Source organism: Patella vulgata, chromosome 2 (genome assembly GCF_932274485.2).
Source record: "Patella vulgata chromosome 2, xgPatVulg1.2, whole genome shotgun sequence".
Classification (NCBI taxonomy): domain Eukaryota; kingdom Metazoa; phylum Mollusca; class Gastropoda; family Patellidae; genus Patella; species Patella vulgata.
The window spans coordinates 92189551-92209122 of record NC_065880.2 but is presented as its reverse complement, the minus strand read 5'-3'; the positions used below and the strand labels follow the sequence as shown (position 1 = coordinate 92209122).

General features: G+C 37.2%; 1 protein-coding gene across 1 annotated transcript; it reads left to right on the top strand.

Moving 5' to 3' along the window:
* The first annotated feature begins 11216 nt into the window (after positions 1-11216).
* LOC126810068 (fidgetin-like protein 1) lies at positions 11217-18107 on the top strand. The gene is made up of 7 exons (XM_056098975.1): positions 11217-11225; positions 11853-11927; positions 12546-12703; positions 14675-14730; positions 15275-15438; positions 16748-16848; positions 17970-18107. Exons 3-7 carry the CDS (start codon positions 12560-12562, stop codon positions 18090-18092), a joined length of 588 nt encoding a protein of 195 aa, XP_055954950.1. The 5' UTR covers positions 11217-11225; positions 11853-11927; positions 12546-12559; the 3' UTR covers positions 18093-18107.
* The last annotated feature ends 1465 nt before the right edge of the window (positions 18108-19572 follow it).

The window sequence follows — 19572 nt, the reverse complement described above, 5'->3', positions numbered from 1 at the left end:
CCTGTGTATACATTGGAATGCACGTAAAAGATCCCTTGGCAGTTGGAATTCAGCCAGTCTAGTTATGAAACAGTCTCACTTGTCAACCTTTTATTATATTAATGGAAATGAAATGAAATGGAGTTTAACGTCCTACTGTTCTGCACCTAACCTGGGCTAATGAAGACGGGCATACGCCATACAGTGTGCTATGAGGGAAATTTTGCCCGGACAGCGGCACTACGGCCTACTCTTTTCACTGACAAAATATGCCATTCATACATTATTTTTTATCAAAACGAAATTCAAAACTCTTATAATTTCGGCTTTTAGTTGATTTTTTTTAAACTTTTAAACCAGATTTATAACAGTAATATGGAAACTGGGAAAGAAAATGGAGCCGGATTTCTGTCACGACTACAATCTCTGACGTTTGACAGCAAGTTAGAGAATGGAACTCCATCTCAGAAAGCTGATGTGATCAGAAATATCATTGTACATCTAAATAGTGCTCAGTATGAAAAAATGTAAGTCTACAAATTATACCACCATATACTGATCTAACAGTAGATTTATCTGTAGTCACGGGAGGTTGGATGGCTGAATGGTTAGCACGTGCACATTGTATCATATGGTCTGTCATCGAGTCAACTGGCATGGTTTCGATCCCCTGGTTGTATGTGAGAAGGAGTAGGGTCGTTGTCCAGTCTCATGGGTTTTCTCTGGGTCCTCCGGATTCCTCCCACTGCTAAAGTCCCCTACGCACAAGCGAATTATTGAAATGACCTGGTTTGTGTCGAGTGGCCATTTCAATTTGCGTAACCAGGAAATTGGTTGTGTGTTTTTGAGCTGGCACGACTGCAAGTAACCGATTGGTATCGTTCGCGTGAAATTTCGTAGCCTGTAGTCTCAATTATCCAGTTTCTGATTTAATCAGAAGCAGCAGACCAGGTTCTAATCCAGTAATTATTGCAGGCTAGCGACGACATCGAGAGTTGATTATGGCCTGGATAAGTTAATTAGTGTCTAATTAATAATTTAGATAACATTTCAGGCCTAAAGAAAGACCTGCAATAGGCAGATTTAGCTCTTGCATAATGTATGTTTAATGATTCAACTTTATTTTTTCAGTGTCTGTGAGGAAACATGTCGTAGTTTTATTAAAGATTACCAGAAAATGTATGAAGAGATTGTTGACTGTTTTGACGACAACACTGGTAAAAATAATTCAAATTAAACCAGTTTCATCAGAAGTACTCCATGTTAAAGTTGCAATTTCATATTTTTATGTTATATTTTTAAAATTTATTAAAAGAAAGCTTAAAATAGATGATATCTATAAACAGTCCTACCTTGTGAAAGAATAATCCTGTTAATCCTATAATTCACTATTGCCAGTTGAGAAATTGGCAAAAATATCATTTTCATCTTCAAATTCAAACGTTTGAAGATAACTACTCCATGGTGGAGAATAGAAAACAAGGGAGGTAATTGTGTTATTTCCGGTGTAAATGAGTTTTAAGTGTGAGAATGACACCTATGATCGTATAATAGTGAATTGACAACCTATTGAGCAAAAGACATAGAAATAATTACGTTTTGACTTTCTTAGAAAATATGAAATTGTAACTTTAATCTTCAGTCCATCAGAAAATTGCCTCTCCATTCAGGAGGCGGGGGGAATCCAATTTCAAATTAGTTCTATAGAAAATTTAAATGTCATTTATTATGTTGTATATATTTGTACCAAATAGATCTATCTACCTACCATACTGACATGGGCCTACAAATTGTATTTGTGTGAGTGTGATGGACAATGACCAGAATTTGTCCCCTTTTCACTGTTAATAGAAGGGCCCCAGTGTCTTTTCAACCAGGGACCCCATACAACTTAATCCGACCCTGTGTTTAGTTTTCATATTATATAAAAGTATAAAATGCTTTTATTTTGTAGCTCATATTTATATTTTAATGAATTTTATTTTAGGTTTAAATAACTTTGCAGCTGGTGCTTTGAATCTGTGTTCGGGGAAAAAGAATGGTAAATTTCTGTGTTCTACAATAAATAGTAATAAACTGTATGGCTCCAGGGAGCTCTGATGTCATGTGATCATGTGACTAGATTCACAACCAGGGATTTCATCAGTCTGATAAGGATGATCAGTTGTCTAAAATCCCAATTCCCGATAGCCTTTAACCCCTTGAGTCTGTTTATAAATTCTTAGACCTTCCCCCGTACAAACTGTGTGATTTGATGATATATTTGGACTAAAACATATTGAAACTAATTTATTTATCCAAAATTTGCTTCAAATCCCCCTAAAACGTTTTTTTTGCGAGGAAACACCCCAATCTATAAAAAAAATCTATTTTTAGAAGCCATGTTTGTCACCTAACTTTTACGACATGTGGTCGTATATTGTCTTCGGTCCAGCTAATGTTAATGTTAAATTTAATGTCCGATTGACTTTAAATTTATACACAGTGTTTAAGGTCATGAAATGAAGAATCCTATTGATTTTCAACGATTTCCGATAATGACTGCCACCACATTGAAATATGGTCGTATATTGTTGTCGGGCCGACGTCCACAATTGCTTGTGGACGCTTTAGACGTTAAAGTTTTTATCCAATTGACTTTAAATTTATACACAGTGTTTAAGGTCATGAAATGAAGAATCCTATGGATTTTCAATGATTTCCAATAACTACTTCCAGAGTTATGGCCCTTGTTCACCCTAAAAATTCTTGTGGATGTTCTTGAGGCTAAAATTAATATCCGATTGACATTATATTTATACAATGTTAAAGGTCATGAGACGAAGAAGCTTATCAATTTTCAACGATTTCGATGATTATGGAAATTGATATTAGATGTTTTGTATGCTAAATGTTAGAATAGAGCAGAATTCAAAGAAAATTGGCTTGTTACTAGTTGTAAGCATTTTAAGTTCTGACAAAAGAAAAAAATATGCGACAACCCTTGTTGACTCCCCGGATGACTTAGCTGCTGTGGGCGTATGTTTCATTGTCTGGCAACCTATCTTTCAGACTGTATTTGTCATTACTTACTGTCCAATTACCATACATATTTAGGTCTAAGTAAATTCTTGAATTATTTTCTGCTAACTTCTTTTTCTGCCGTTTAATTGCAGAGTCTGTTATACGTTGATTTTCACAAAACCGCCTAACCATTCGATCGAGAAATAACAACCGCTCCCTAAGTCAAGCTAGCAGACAGGTTGCCAGTTAGTGATACCCTGACATTTTTGCCCAGTGCTTACCCCATGGATGTTTTTCGTGTAATATTTTTGAACATGTCTGTTTCAGAAAGTCAGAGTTGGACTACCAATCTAAGTTTAGAGAAAATAAAACAGATGTCATTTTTTACAGACTATATGTTAAATTGTCAGGTAAAATTCTACCGTTTTTAATATTATAAACTAAACGTATTTTATGCCAGAATCTTGTTTTTGTGTTTGACATTGGTTTAAGTGATTCCATGAGGACGGAATGGGAATACCCTAATAACAAAGGGCTACTGAAAAGTCCAGATTGAACACTCAGTTCGTTGTTCGTTCCTGGAGTTTTATGTCCACTTCTACCATGGGTGATCTTGTAGACAATGTACATCCACTTCCACCATGGGTGATCTCGTAGACAATGTACATCCACTTCCACCATGGGTGATCTCGTAGACAATGTACATCCACTTCCACCACGGGTGATCTTGTAGACAATGTACGTCCACGTCCACTACGGGTGATCTCGTAGACAATGTACATCCACTTCCACCACGGGTGATCTCGTAGACAATGTACGTCCACTTCCACCACGGGTGATCTCGTAGACAATGAATGTCCACTTCCACCACAGGTGATCTCGTAGACAATGTACGTCCACTTCCACCACGGGTGATCTCGTAGACAATGTACATCCACTTCCACCACGGGTGATCTCGTAGACAATGTACGTCCACTTCCACCACGGGTGATCTCGTAGACAATGTACATCCACTTCTACCACGGGTGATCTCGTAGACAATGAACGTCCACTTCCACCACAGGTGATCTCGTAGACAATGTACATCCACTTCCACCACAGGTGATCTCGTAGACAATGTACGTCCACTTCCACCACAGGTGATCTCGTAGACAATAAACGTCCACTTCCACCACAGGTGATCTCGTAGACAATGTACATCCACTTCCACCACAGGTGATCTCGTAGACAATGTACGTCCACTTCCACCACAGGTGATCTCGTAGACAATGAACGTCCACTTCCACCACAGGTGATCTCGTAGACAATGAACGTCCACTTCCACCACAGGTGATCTCGTAGACAATGAACATTAAGAGAGCTGTTACTGTTATATATTTTAAAGTAGCTGATACAGGATGTGAAAGATTCCATCAAATGTTCAATGCAACGATCTTAAGTTCTGAGATATTTTTAGTGCTCTATCGGACACTCCTATATTTAGCAGACGTACAGATCAAGTTCGCGTTTCATTGAATTCTTTCATTTTTTTTACAGAATTATGTCCCTTTGTATATAAGTCTCTAACTCAATATCACCCAAAGTCTGCGACATTGAAAAACACAATGTTGTTATCTTACCGGGAAAAGATGGGCTTCTGATATCCAATAGTCGTGTACCATAATGTGTTTCAGTGTCAATTTCTAGGTCCCAAATGTTAGAGATTTTGCACCTTTAAAGTCAATGAAAATTCTGTTTTATGAATTGTTTTGAGGCATTTGATTTATATTTGTAAAACTGTTTTATATGAGTTACAGACAGTTCAGAGAAGATAAGTTTTACAGAATTTATTCCATCTATTTGGATTGATTTTATGTAGATTTTGAATTTATATTACAGTCAAAAGCAGATCTTTTTGTTGCCACCAAGGAAAATTCTGCTCCACTATTTCGACCAAGAAGAAAGAAATTAGTAGTCGAAAACCAGAGTTCTAAACCAGAAAATCCAAAACAACTACCAGCATATTTTATGAAACACGCAGAAACTCAACCAACAGGACAGAATTTATCGACATTTATAAAGCCATCTTTGTCTGATCAAACGGCACCTGTCCCAGATAGTCAGTGTGCAAAAAATTTATTTCGAAGTGGACCTCAAAATAACGGACAAAACGTTGTTACTAATAATAATAATAGTGAAAAGAAACAGAATTATTTTACACCGATTCAGAATAACACAGATTATGGACATGGACCACCTAGAGTCTCAATCTATCAAAACAAAGCTAATCTAAGTGATACGGGAGAAAGTAGTGGACCGTCTGAAACGTTGTATAGCAGAACTCAATATTCGCAGAAAAAATCTCTATTTAGTAACGGTGAGTGACTTACCGTAATGAGAAAGATGGAGTTTAATGTCTACTCGGCACAAACTAGGTCATTTCGGGGCTAACATATGGTTCTATTTTATTTCAATAATTCACTTGCAAACTACAGACCCAGGACTGTGAGAGAGAGAGAGATGGGGTTTAACGTCCACTCGACACAAACTAGGTCATTTCGCGACTAACATATGGTTCTATTTTATTTCAATAATTCGCTTGCGTGTAGGGGTCTTTAGCTGTGGGAGGAAACTGGAGGACCCAATGACCAACCTTATGATACAACACGCACATGCTAACCATTCGGCCATCCAACCCCCCATTTGGCTTGTAAACGCAGTAGAATCTACAATTGAGTTTTTTTCAAATTTGGTGTGAAGCATTGTCATAAGATGACGAAGTCTTTTGATTTTCAGCTTTCCGCAACCTTTTGTAGATGTTAGTCCCAGGATTCTGTGTAAATTCTAATCAACCATCATTATTATATTTCAGGAAGAGGATCCAGCACCAATTATGGAAATAATTATGGAAGTAAAAGAACATTTCAGAAAAAAAATGATGTAAATTTGAAATAATTTACTATTATTCGTTTATATTAAAATTCAATTTGGTTTACTACAGGGGATCACGTGGGTGAGATGCTGGCACGCTAGCCTGGAGGTCGTGTGTTCGATCCCTGCATTGGCCGAGAAAGTTCATCCAGATTTTCCGACATGGTTCTCCCTTGTCAGTGATGCAGAACGGAGGGGCTGACAAGGAAAGCTGTCTAGTCGTTCGGATGGGACGAAAAACCGAGGTCCCGTGTACACATTGGCGTGCACGTAAAAGATCCCTTGGCAGTTGGAATTCGACATAAGAGTAGGCCGTAGTGCCGCTGTCCTGGCAAAATTTCCGTCATAGCACACTGTATGGCGTATGCCCGTCTTCATTAGCCCATTCGGAGCAAAACAGTAGGACGTTAAACCCCATTTCATTTCATTTTCATTTCATTTTGGTTTATTACAATAGGGCTACGATACATTAACCTCATTATACGATACGTATCACGGTATAGACCTCACAATAAGATACATATTACGGTATGGACATCATGATACGATACATATTGCAGTATTTTTTCTTTCCAAATTAACTTAGAAAAATAAAAAAAATACATGATATTTAAATTGTCTGTTTTTTCCATCTGGTGTTTTTAATCCAAATGTTCCCATATCCATGATTTGTGGTTTGCTGGAGGCGAAAGATATTTCGGTGGGACACATGTTTCAATGGCGTAAGCCATCTTTCCTCCTTTTCACGTGAACTACAGGGGGACATAACTCTGCATGATAGATGAGTATCAGAAGAAAACGGACAGTTAAAAAAATCTATACCTTGTTTACTGAACCACCAATAAAAAAGCTGTGACGTTATTTGAGTCCTCCTGCTCATAGAAATATAGACTAGAATATGAGAAGATGGATTAAAATTATATCACAGATTGTTTATTGGTGGAAGTTACTACTAATGAAGGAAAACGGTGGAAAATTACTAACGTTGAAATTTACCTGTGGCAGGTAATATTGACATTCAGGATCATGTTTTACGTATGGAAAGGATATGTTGACATAATTCCTTGCATTATTTAAGATATTTATGAAGCTTTTCATAAGGAACTGGGTAATGAATATTTACATGTACCGAATGCTAAAGGTTTTATGATACTCTTGGATTGTGAAATGTCCTGTTTATAAAATGTGAATCGAGATAAAAGATTTTCCATGTTTATTTTCAGTGGAGAAAGAGACGAAGGGAACAGGATGAAGAGGATGAGGATGAAGAAATGGAAGAGAAGCCAACTTCAGGTCCATTTAAAACAGCGAAAGAACAAATGGTACATTATACTTTATTATTAGATATGAGACGTGGTTCAGCTTGGTGGAGGACAGAAGACCTGGCAAAGGACAATGTATAGAACCAAGGTCCCGTGTACACATTGGCGTATACGTAAACGAACCATTAGCAGTTGGAATGCAAAATAAAAGTAGGCCATAGCGCTGTAATCCGGGCAAAATTTCCCTCATAGCACACTGTATGTCGTATGCCGGTCTTCATTAGCCCAGTTGGAGCAGAACAGTAGGACGTTAAATATAAAAGATTCTGGAATATATTTTGACTTTGTCATAGACTACAACTGGTAGCCTGGCTAATCGTGGAATATTTTACAGCTTTTTGATAATTATTTTGAATTGTTCCATTTCAGGCGATTGAACAACAGAAAAAATATGGAGGTCAAAACAGAGGTCAAGGTTATATACAAGGTCAAGTGTCCACAGCTTTGTATGGTGGAGCCAAAAAATCTCTTGGAACAAGGTTGATTATATTTATTTTGTCTGACAGTAATAATAATAATAATGATGAATTTGTATAGTGCCTATTCTCTGTAGAAGGTCAAACTCAATCGTGCTAAGCAGCTGCGTTATTATTCAATCTGATTAAAATACAGTTCTATATTTCGTTTCATTTTTTTATGCTTATTATGGACTCCACTGCATGAAGATCTGAACGGTTGTAGTGGAAGGTTGCGTCAGGTGTCATACAAGCAACTTTTGACCCTATGATATCAAACATTGATTAATCAATCAGCGTTGATGTTTCTAGTGGTTTTCCCACAGTTCTGTGCACCTCACTCCAAACACTCTCCGTAAGAGACTGTTTCATTGGCTAATCGTTCACATCAACTAGAACGCCTGTTATATAACAACTCTTCCAGATCCTAGTGTAGTAAAGACAAGTAAAACGAAATTTTGAACAATAAAAAACAAAATGAAATAGGATGTGTGTTTTAACCAGATTGGGTTTTCACCACAGCCAAATAAGTGAAGTGTGTTTTAAGTAGAGATTTTAAATTATCTTTGTAGTTGGCCATTCTAACTAGTTGTTGTTGGGGGTGGGGTTGGATGGCCGAATGGTTAGTGCGTGTGCGTTGTACTATAAGGTCTGTCATTGAGTCAAGTGGCGTGGTTTCGATTCCCCGGTTGTACGTGACAAGGAGTAGGGTCGCCTGTCCAACCTCGTGAGCTTTCTCCAGGTCCTCAGCAATTTCCTTCCACAACTAAAGACCCCTACGCGCAAGCGAATTATTGAAATAAAATTGAACCAAGTGTTAGTCCCGAATTGGCGAAATGACCTAGTTTGTGTCAGGTGGACTTTAAACCCCCTTTCTCTCTCCTTGACTTATAATAATGATATATTTTGTAGACGTGGACCCAGTAGTAAATTTATTCCACCTGTTATTAATAAAGAAGAAGATGGGTAAGTATAAAATCATGTATTCATAATAATAACTTTATTTAATGAGACAACTTAAACATAGATCATGAAAGAGCTAAATCTGTCTATTGCATGTATTTATTTAGGCCTGAAATGTTATCTAAATTATTAATTAGACATTAATTAACTTATCCAAGTGAGAACAGTCAGCTCTTTATCTAATCTCCCATATTGTATCTTTAAACAATATATTTAGTCAAGATATTTGAATGGGATTCGGGAACAAGCTTAGCCTATGTAAAACCCCTCTCCCTGAAATGTTGAAATGGGATTGAATGATATGTTAGTCCCGAAATTACCTGTTTTGTGTTGAGTGGATGTTAAACCCTATTTCTCTCTCTCTCCCTTAACTAAAAACATGTTAGTGCCATTTTCTCCAGTAGCATAAAATATTTATTACCATTATCACTTGTTTTGTAATAAACTGTAGTTGTTATTAATCCCAGGTGTGTTACCTGTTAATTACAATTAGATGATATTTGTTTTTAAAGGTGTATGATGAGACCTGATAAACCTCCAGATAAAACTGGTGAGGAACCAATCGATGAAAGACTTAAAGGAATTGATCCCAAAATGATTGAATTAATCAATAATGAGGTATTCTATTACTGTAATCCTTTATACTGAACCTTATTCTACTACTGTAGCCCCTTTATACTGAACGTTATTCTATTACTGTAGCCCCTTATACTGAACCTTATTCTATTACTGTAGCCCCTTTATACTGAACCTTATTCTATTACTGTAGCCCTTTATGCTGAACCTTATTCTATTACTGTAGTCCTTTATACTAAACCTTATTCTACTATTGTAGCCCTTTATATTGAAACCCTTTATACTGAGCCTTATTCTATTACTGAAATCCTTTATACTGAACCTTTTTCTATTACTGTAACCCTTTATATTGAACCCTATTCTATTACTGTAGCCCTTTATACTGAAACCCTTTATACTGAACCTTATTCTATTACTGTAACCCTTTATGCTGAAACCCTATTCTATTACTGTAGCCCTTTATACTGAAACCCTTTATACTGAACCTTATTCTATTACTGTAACCCTTTATGCTGAAACCCTATTCTATTACTGTAGCCCTTATACTGAAACCCTATTCTATTACTGTAACCCTTAATGCTGAAACCCTATTCTATTACTGTGGCCCTTAATACTGAAACCCTATTCTATTACTGTAGCCCTTTATACTGAAACCTTGTTCTATTACTGTAGCGCTTTACACTGAACCTTATTCTATTACTGTAACTCTTTATACTGAAACCTATAAACTCAGCTCCTTTGGAGTTCACTCATTTCATGTTGTTCCTGCCACCTGAAAAACTTAGATCCTCTCCGTCATTAGACTCCTTTAATCCAGACTGAAAACATTGGAGAAGTATTATAGCACAATATAAAGGGACTTATTATCATCCTGTAAACAGATTGCTGCAGTGAGTTATAATTAAAATAGTAATATTAAGATATTTTGATTTTCCACAGATAATGGATCATGGACCTAAATTACATTGGGATGACGTTGCTGGGTTAGAGTTTGCTAAGAAAACCATCAAAGAAATCGTTGTATGGCCAATGTTAAGACCGTAAGTAGATATTGTATGGTTAAAACACTGGATCCCAATCGGATTAAAATACAGATCTATATTTCGTTTTGTTTTTTTTTATATATATACTTTCGATGGCCTACACTACATAAAGATCTGACCAGTTGTAGTAATAGGTTGCGTCATAGGTCATATGAGCGGCTTTTGACCCTGTGACGTCAGACATTTGATTAACCAAGCAGCATTGAGGTTACTAGTGGATTACCCACAATTCCGTGCAGAAAACGCCTAAAGCTCACCGTTACAGACCGTTTCATTGGCAAATCCCTCACACCATTCAGAACACATCAGTGATAACAACTCTTCCAGATCCAAGTGTAGTAAAGACAAGTAAAACGAAATTTTGAACTATAAAAACGAAATGAAATAGGATCTGTGTTTTAGTTAGATTGACTGGATCCTCAACTTGATTAGATCTAGAATTATCAATGTATTGATTACATAATCGAGGGGGGTTGGATGGTCAAATGGTTAGCATATGCACGCTGTATCTCGTCTGTCTGTCATTGAGTCAACTGACATGGTTTCTATTCCCTGTTTGTACATGACAAGGAGTAGGGTCGCCTGTCCAACCTCGTGGGTTTTCTCCAGGTTTCCTCCCACTGCTAAAGACCCCTACGCGCAATCAAATTATTGAAATAAAATTGAACCAAATGTTAGCCCCAAAATGACCTAGTTTGTGTCGAGTGGACGTTAAACCCCATTTCTCTCTCTCTCTGATTACATAATCTTGGCCCTAGTTCATAAAGCATTCTCAGACTAAGAATTTACTCAACTTTGAATTATTATTGACTATTTATAGGGATATATTTACTGGTTTAAGAGGACCACCAAAAGGACTTTTATTGTTTGGACCACCAGGAACAGGAAAAACTTTAATAGGTGAATATATTTCATTCAATTAGAAAAACTTTAATAGGTGAATATATTTCATTCAATTAGAAAAACTTTAATAGGTGAATATAATATATTCAATTAGAAAATGTTTGGTCCCGATATGATGGCTACCGACGACCGACACGTTATTACCTTTATGACATTTTTGAGTGATGGCGGTATGCATACAATCCCATTTCTGCAGCAGTTCCTTGAACTTGTAAATTAACAGTAGTGTTTCAGAACATAAGGTTGCCGTAACAATTTGTACATCAAAATATTCTGGGAAAGTATGACAATCTTAAAATTTCTTAACCCGTTAACTGCGTAGGACGTTATATAACGTCCTGGACAACTGCCACTGAAGGTATTTTCCCCAACCTATTCTTCGAACATACGATCGTAGCATGTGTAGGACGTTATATAACGCCTGGTTGAGGAAATCTAATTGAAGGGAGACAACTCTATTTGCCGTTAGTTTTAATATGGTTTCAGACTACTATCATTTGTATTCAGGAATAAAAAGGTCCAAAAATGACGTTTTTCGTCAAATTAATTACACAATAGGGGGTAGTTAACAATTACGCACTTAACAGGTTAAAATACCAATTTGAGGTCCTTGATAGTCCTGAATTTTTACCTTGCGTAACCTGCGGGAACTATCAAAGATTAATATAATTTCTTATAACTATTCATTATGTTTTCAGGAAAATGTATAGCAAGTCAATCAAAATCAACTTTCTTTTGTATTAGTGCTTCTTCATTAACATCAAAATGGGTAGGTGGCCGAGTTTTTGTTTTGATCAAATATATTAGCGAGAACCTTGTGAACCCACAAACGACAAAAATTATAATCTGATCTGTATGAAATTATCTTGTAAATGCCCCAATTACCTACAAAAGAATAAATAGGCAAAAACCCTTGTCGATTACTTGGACGATTTAGCTGCTGTGGGCATATGTTTCGTTGCCTGGCATCTATCTTTAACATTAAAAATTGATTATTAAATGTAAATAGTGATAGTAGTTATAGGAGCAAAATGTCCTCATGGCACACAGTATGGCATAAACCCAGTCTGTTTAGTTGTTCGGATGGGACGAAAAACCAAGGACCCGTGTACACATTGGCGTGCACGTAAAAGATCCCTTGGCAGTTGGAATTCGATATAAGAGTAGGCCGTAGCGCCGCTGCCCGGGCAAAATTTCCCTCATAGCACACTGTATGACGTATGCCCGTCTTCATTAGCCCAGGTTAGGAGCAGAACAGTAGGACGTTAAACCCCATTTCATTTCATTTCATTTCATAAACCCAGTCCTTTTATTAGCCCAGTCGGTGTAGAAAAGTAGGACGTTAAACCCCATTTCATGTTATGGTTGTTGAAATAAATATTTGTAGGTAGGGGAAGGAGAGAAGATGGTAAGAGCGTTATTTGCCGTAGCTCGATGTAATCAACCAGCTGTTGTATTTATTGATGAAATCGATTCTCTTCTCTCACAACGATCCGATAACGAACACGAAGCCTCTCGTAGAATTAAAACAGAATTTCTTGTTCAGTTGGTAAGATGATTAAAATAAATGTATTTCAACATAGATATTATTAGATAAATCATTTAGCAGGTGTCATGCAATAGACAGAGCATGCTCACTCTTTAATAAACACCTGGTATCACTGGTTATTTTATCATGTGTTGTTCACAAGTGATAATAAGTGTCATGCAAGACACAGATCATGCTTACTCTTTAATAAACACCTGGTATCACTTCCCACTGGTTATTTTATCATATGTAGTTCATCATTAGTGTAATAGTGTTACAAGATAATGAGATTGTTTATAACAGTTATTAGGATAGGTGATTAACTCCCTACTGTACCTTAAACAATACCTGCTGTACCTTAAACAATACCTGGTGAAATATACCTGTATTATCAGTTAATATATATTCACAGGTATTTCATCACCTATTGTTATATATAGCATTAATATATTTACAGATATTATCCTTAATTATCATCTCTGTTATCAACCTGCCGAAAATATCCCCACTTTCTTAATACTACCAGAAATAAAAAATTAATTATCGTCTTTGTTATCAACCTGCGGAAAAGATTCCAACTTCCTTAATAATATTGGGGGGGGGGGGGGTGAATGGCCGAATGGTTAGTGCGTTGTATCATAAGGTCTGTCATTGAGTCAACTGGCATGGTTGCGATTCCCAGGTTGTATGTGACAAGGAGTAGGGACGCCTGTCCAACCTCCTGAGGTTTTCTCTGGCTCCCCGGTTTCCTCCTGCTGCTAAAGACTCCTACATGCAAGCAAATTATTGAAATAAAATTGAACCATATGTTAGTCCCAAAATGACCTAGTTTGCATCAAGTGGATATTAAATGCTCTCTCTCTCTTCTCTCTCCCCTCTCTCTCTCTCTCTCTCTCTCTCCCCTCTCTCATCTTCTCTCTCTCTCTCTCCCCTCTCTCATCTTCTCTCTCTCTCTCTCCTCTCTCTCTCTCTCTCATCTTCTCTCTCTCTCTCTCTCTCCTCTCTCTCTCTCTCTCTCTCCCCCCTCTCTCTCTCTCTCTCTCTCTCTCTCTCTCTCTCTCTCTCTCTCTCCCCTCTCTCATCTTCTCTCTCTCTCTCTCTCTCTCTCTCTCTCCTCTCTCTCCTCTCTCTCTCTCTCTCTCTCCTCTCTCTCTCTCTCTCCCCTCTCTCTCTCTCTCTCCTCTCTCTCTCTCTCTCTCTCTCTCTCTCCCCTCTCTCATCTTCTCTCTCTCTTCTCTCCTCTCTCTCTCTCTCTCTCTCTCTCTCTCTCTCTCTCTCATCAATATACTTCATATTTTGACTGAGGTCCAGCGGTTAGGCATTACCCACTCGTCTAGACTATCACGGACTTGAACTCTGACATAGGCCATGATAGTTCCTTTCAGAGCAGTCTGTCACGAACAAAGTCCTCTCTGATTGTTTCTGTTGGTCCTTATTAAGGTGCAATATGAAAATGCTGCTCTACCCCAACCTCTGTTTTATGGTTGTTTTGGAGTCCTTACCTTCTATTTTTCACCTAATTCTCACCGTAATTCTCCTTTGTTTGTCAACAGGAATATTTCTCACCACTTCTGACACAAATGAATGATAATCCAACACATGTGAATTAGAGATGTACTTTGATATTGCAGCTTAATAGGGACGGACGATATTTTTCAAGTTCTGTTTTGTCCTAGGTGACACCACATGACTTGCATTGAAAGTATGCCAAGTTGTTGAACAAAATACTGAATTGCACCAGATGGAAATTATTCTGAAAGGAACTTTGAAACCCGTCTCATTTTATATTTTTGTCTACTGTTTAGGATTAACATGCGTTATTTTTATCTATCAAAACTAATGCAATGTCTATTTTGAGGTTTTAAAATCTATTTATGGAATAGGATTCAATTTTTTTAATTTTTTGAGGTTAAAAAATCTATTTATGAAATGTCTTGAGTTTTGAAGTGCTGTAAACTAATGGAATAGGATTCTATTTTTTAAATTTTGCAGGATGGAGCTGCTACTGATTCTGATGATAAAATTCTGATAATAGGGGCAACAAACAGGTAATAAGTATAGAAATACTTACAATAGGTGTAACAAACAGGTAATAACGTGTGGTTTAATGGTTAAGAGTCAGACATTAAGTGATATATTGAAACAACACGAGTGATGTTAGTCACGAGTTGTTGTTTCAATATATTACTCAATGTCTTGAGCTCGAGGCTATTAAACAACTTAGAATACAGACACTCGCACATGCATTTCAATGAAATATGTCACACGGGTCCAAAATTTTAACTAGTATAAATAATGTATGCTTGGCGCATTGCTCTTACCATTATTTCAAAAGGTATGCCAACATCAAAGATTGACGTCACATCTATATTTTAAAAATATATACTAACAGTAATAGGTTTGATGCAATGAGTTAAAGATGCAATATATGTAAGAGTTAGATAAAGAGCCTATCGTTCTTGCTATGATGGTTCAAAATAGATAAAGTAAAATGAATATATTGAACGTTTCAGTCAAATTACTTTAATCTGAGTGAAATTATGACTGAAGATATAGCGTAGATTGTTCATTGTCTCTCTCTCTCTGTTTTAGACCTCAGGAAATAGATGAAGCGGCTAGAAGAAGATTAGTAAAGAGATTATATATACCACTACCAGAACATATAGCTAGACGACAAATTATTACAAACTTATTATCTCAACAAAAACATGAACTAACAGATGAACATCTAGATATAATATGTCACAAGTCAGATGGTATGTTTCAAGTTTTTCAGTGGGTAAAGTGCTGGTTCGCTAGCCTGGGGGTCGGGTGTTCGGTCCCAGCATTGGCCGAGAAAATTCACCGTGATATTCCAACGTGATTCTCCCTTGTCAGTAGTGCAGGACGGAGGGCCTTACAATTACAGCTGTCTAGTCGTTCGAATGGAATGAAAAACCGAGGTCCCATGTATGCTTTGGCATGCAATGTAAAGATCCCTTGGCAGTTGGAATTCGATATAAGAGTAGGCCATAATGCAGCTGCCCAGGCAAAATTTCCCTCATAGCACACTGTATGGTGCATGCCCGTCTTCATTAGCCCAACCAGAGTAGGACGTTAAACCCCCATTTCATTTCATGTTCCAAGTTTTAAATTTTAGTTATGGAGATATAAAAATATCTTTCATTTCATTCACTGTCAAGATCATTGTGCTATTTACCAATAGACCAGACGGGCTGCAGCCTCAGGCTTCAAGAACTATGGAGGGGGGGGGACTCTGGCCAGGGCGTATAGATTTTTTATATGCCTACATTTTCATGTTGACATATATTGTTGTCACCTCTGTCCATCTGTAATTTGTTTGTGGACACTTCAGATGTCACAATTTTTATCCGATTTTGATGAAACTTGATATATAGGTTTATAACCCAAAGATTTCGGTTCCTTTCAATATGTTGGACCGTAACATCCTGGATAATGGGCCCTGGTTGTATGCAAAATCGCTTTTTTAGCTTGTTCTCTGTCAACCTCTTGCAAAATGTGAGTGTATCTTGCATGGCAACCACTTGTTGACACTGTCAATGTCCTCGGCTTTTCTCAAGTGTGTTTATAACACACTTTTATCTCCCTCTAGTCGTGGAGTGAGGGTGGGGGATTGGGAGGGGTGTTATAAGTGGAGTGAGGGTAGGTGATTGGGAGGGGTGTTATAAGTGGAGTGAGGGTAGGTGATTGGGAGGGGTGTTATAGGTGGAGTAGTGTGGGGGATTGGGAGGGGTGTTATAGGTGGAGTGAGTGTAGGGGATTGGGAGGGGTGTTATAGGTGGAGTGAGTGTGGGGGATTGGGAGGGGTGTTATAAGTGGAGTGAGGGTAGGTGATTGGGAGGGGTGTTATAGGTGGAGTAGTGTGGGGGATTGGGAGGGGTGTTATAGGTGGAGTGAGTGTGGGGGATTGGGAGGGGTGTTATAGGTGGAGTGGGGGATTGGGAGGGATCTCATAGTGGAATATCCTAGGGTGGAAAGTGGACATTAAACCCCATTTATCTCGATATATTCTGGGTATATTATGTAATATGATGAATGTTTTAGGTTATTCTGGATCTGACATGGCAAATCTGTGTCGTGAAGCTGCTTTAGGTCCTATTAGAAGTATTCCATTTGAACAGATAGAAACCATAACATCGGATGAGGTAAGAATTATATAAATAGTAATAAATTACTTGAATACTCAGGTTAAACTTTCTACACGTCAAAGATGGGCGAGGTAGAATTATCATCGTAAAAACCAGGGCCACAATCTTTTGAAGGTCTTCTTTTTAATACGGTTGAATCTGAACTTGGGGATTATCTACTGTTTATATTGTGTCTTCTTAAAGATACATTATGTAAGATTTAGATAAAGGGTTGGTTGTTCTTGTTAAAATAGTTTAAAGATACATTATGTAAGATTTAGATAAAGGGTTGGTTGTTCTTGTTAAAATAGTTTAAAGATACATTATGTAAGATTTAGATAAAGGGTTGGTTGTTCTTGTTAAAATAGTTTAAAGATACACTATGTAAGATTTAGATAAAGACTGGTCGTTCTTATTATAATAGTTCAAAAATAGATAATAAAAAATGAATATATTGAAAATTCCATGTAAATGACTTTATTCTTAGTGATGTTATGGGTAGTTGAAGATGTAGCACAGATTGTTTATTATTGTAGCAGCGGTACTGGACAAAGGAGACAAAGTTTTGATTATCCTTCTTGTCATTAAATCTTTAAATATTGCGTGTGTTCTAATCCATTTAAATCTCTGCCATCCGATGATCTAGAGAGTTGATTATAGGCTTGTCATGTCGAAATAATAGATTGTATAACATTTAGCTCTTAAATAAAGGCATCGATCTCTGTAATGTTTGACAGTTCTTCATAATTTTGTTTAGCATGATTTCTCCTTGTTAGTGGTGCAGAAAGGAGGTTCTGGCAAGGTACACTGACTAGTCGTTTGGATGGTATGAAACACAGAGGTCCCTTGTACACATTGTAAAAGAACCTGTGGCCATTGAAATTTGATGAGTTGGCAGAAATGCTGCTGTCTGGGCCAAATGTTCCCTGGTCACACACTGCATGTCTTTATTAGCTCAACCCTCGTCCCACACTGCATGGTTGGAATATGCCTGTCTTCATTAGCCCCTTCATTAGCCCAATGGGTGTAGAAAAGAAGGAATTGTCATTCAGATGAACCAATGAGGTCTTGTTTTGGTATCCAGAAATCTATATTTGTATTTACAGAATAAAAATATATATTTTTTTTAAATATTACAGGTGCGAGCCATAAAGGTAGAAGATTTCCTGGAATCTTTAAATCAAGTTCGAGCAAGTGTTTCTGCTAGAGATTTAGATTTATATACAGAATGGAATAAATTATATGGCAGTTTTGGAAAATAAATTAAAAAAAATAAACAGTATTTGTTATTCATATGATTTAAAGGACCATCTCGATTATATTTTGGAGAATAAAACTGCTTAATTTTGTGTGAAAAGCCCTTAAAATCCACTACCTTAGGGCTGAGCAACTAACTCAATATATGTGATAAGTTTTCAAACAACTTAAACCGCTCAGTCTTATCTGGGGAAAAGAGACCGGTGTCACAAGCTGTATTATACAGTGTGTGGATAAAACAAGACTTTTATTTTATGAAAATAACCATTAGGTGAAATTTACCTTTCATTATCAAGTACAGAACGTGCATCATGCACTGTTTTCATACAATCATGAAAATGCGGGGGTATAGAAAGGTAAGTAAAAATTATTAAGGGATCCAGTTTGAAGCATCCGAGAGAGAAGTCAAAGAGAAAGGAATGTAAAAGTTGATGGGTCACTTGAAATCAAGTCGGCACTTTTCAAGCCTTGGGTTAATAATTATATATTTTACTTTGATCTTTTTCACAAGGTCGAGAGAAACCCTTTTAAATTAAGTCTGTTGGAAACTAGTAACGAACTATAGAGGTTGTGTCTCCTTCAGCCTACCACACCCCTCCCACCCCGATTGACGCTGTTCACTTTGTATTTTATTCCTCTACATTACATAAATTATTTCTCCGAGACGTTGCAAACTACCATATTATGAAATGGAATCTCAAAAATGAATTTTAGTCCAAAAATCTATGACATCCGAAGTTGTCTTAATATGTTCCTTGCCCCAAAAAACCTGGGGATAGGCATCAAGATCATCAAATTTGGGTAAATAATTACAGACCTACGGTCATTTCGAGGTGTTGGCGGCCATTTTTGGCATAATAGGCCAACATCATTTTTAATGAGTTCTTTGCCCCCCCCCCCCCCCCCAAAAAAAAAACCCTAGGAATAGACCCCAAGATCATCAAATTTGAGTTGATAGTTACATAATTATGATCATTAAGACGTTTCGGTGACCATCTTTGACGCCATCTTGAAAAAACCCCCAACACTTTCCCGGGGGTCCTAGTTTGGTAAACTTTTAGTATGTTATAAAGTACACTAAACCCTACCAGAATCAGTTGAGAAACCTTTTGTTACAATTTGGGGGGCTAAACTGTATTTTGACCTGACTATTCGGTAATAATCCACATAATGAACAAGACACGATTAATAACAGATTATAACTCCCCACACATTTAGGAACTCAGACCACACGTTTAACAACTCCACGCATTTAAGAACATATTATCCACTATCCAAACACAGTGTAGTCTACGATATTTTACACGTGCGAGCTTTAAACCCCCGAAAGTCCACTAGAAAGAATATCTCCACTGTAATCCTATCCCATTCCAGCGAGGTAGAGCGCTGGTGAGGCTGACAAGGAAGATATTGTCTAGTCATTCGGATGAGACAAAAATCTTAAGTAAATATTAGCGTGTACGTAACAGAGGTCGGGACAGCTGG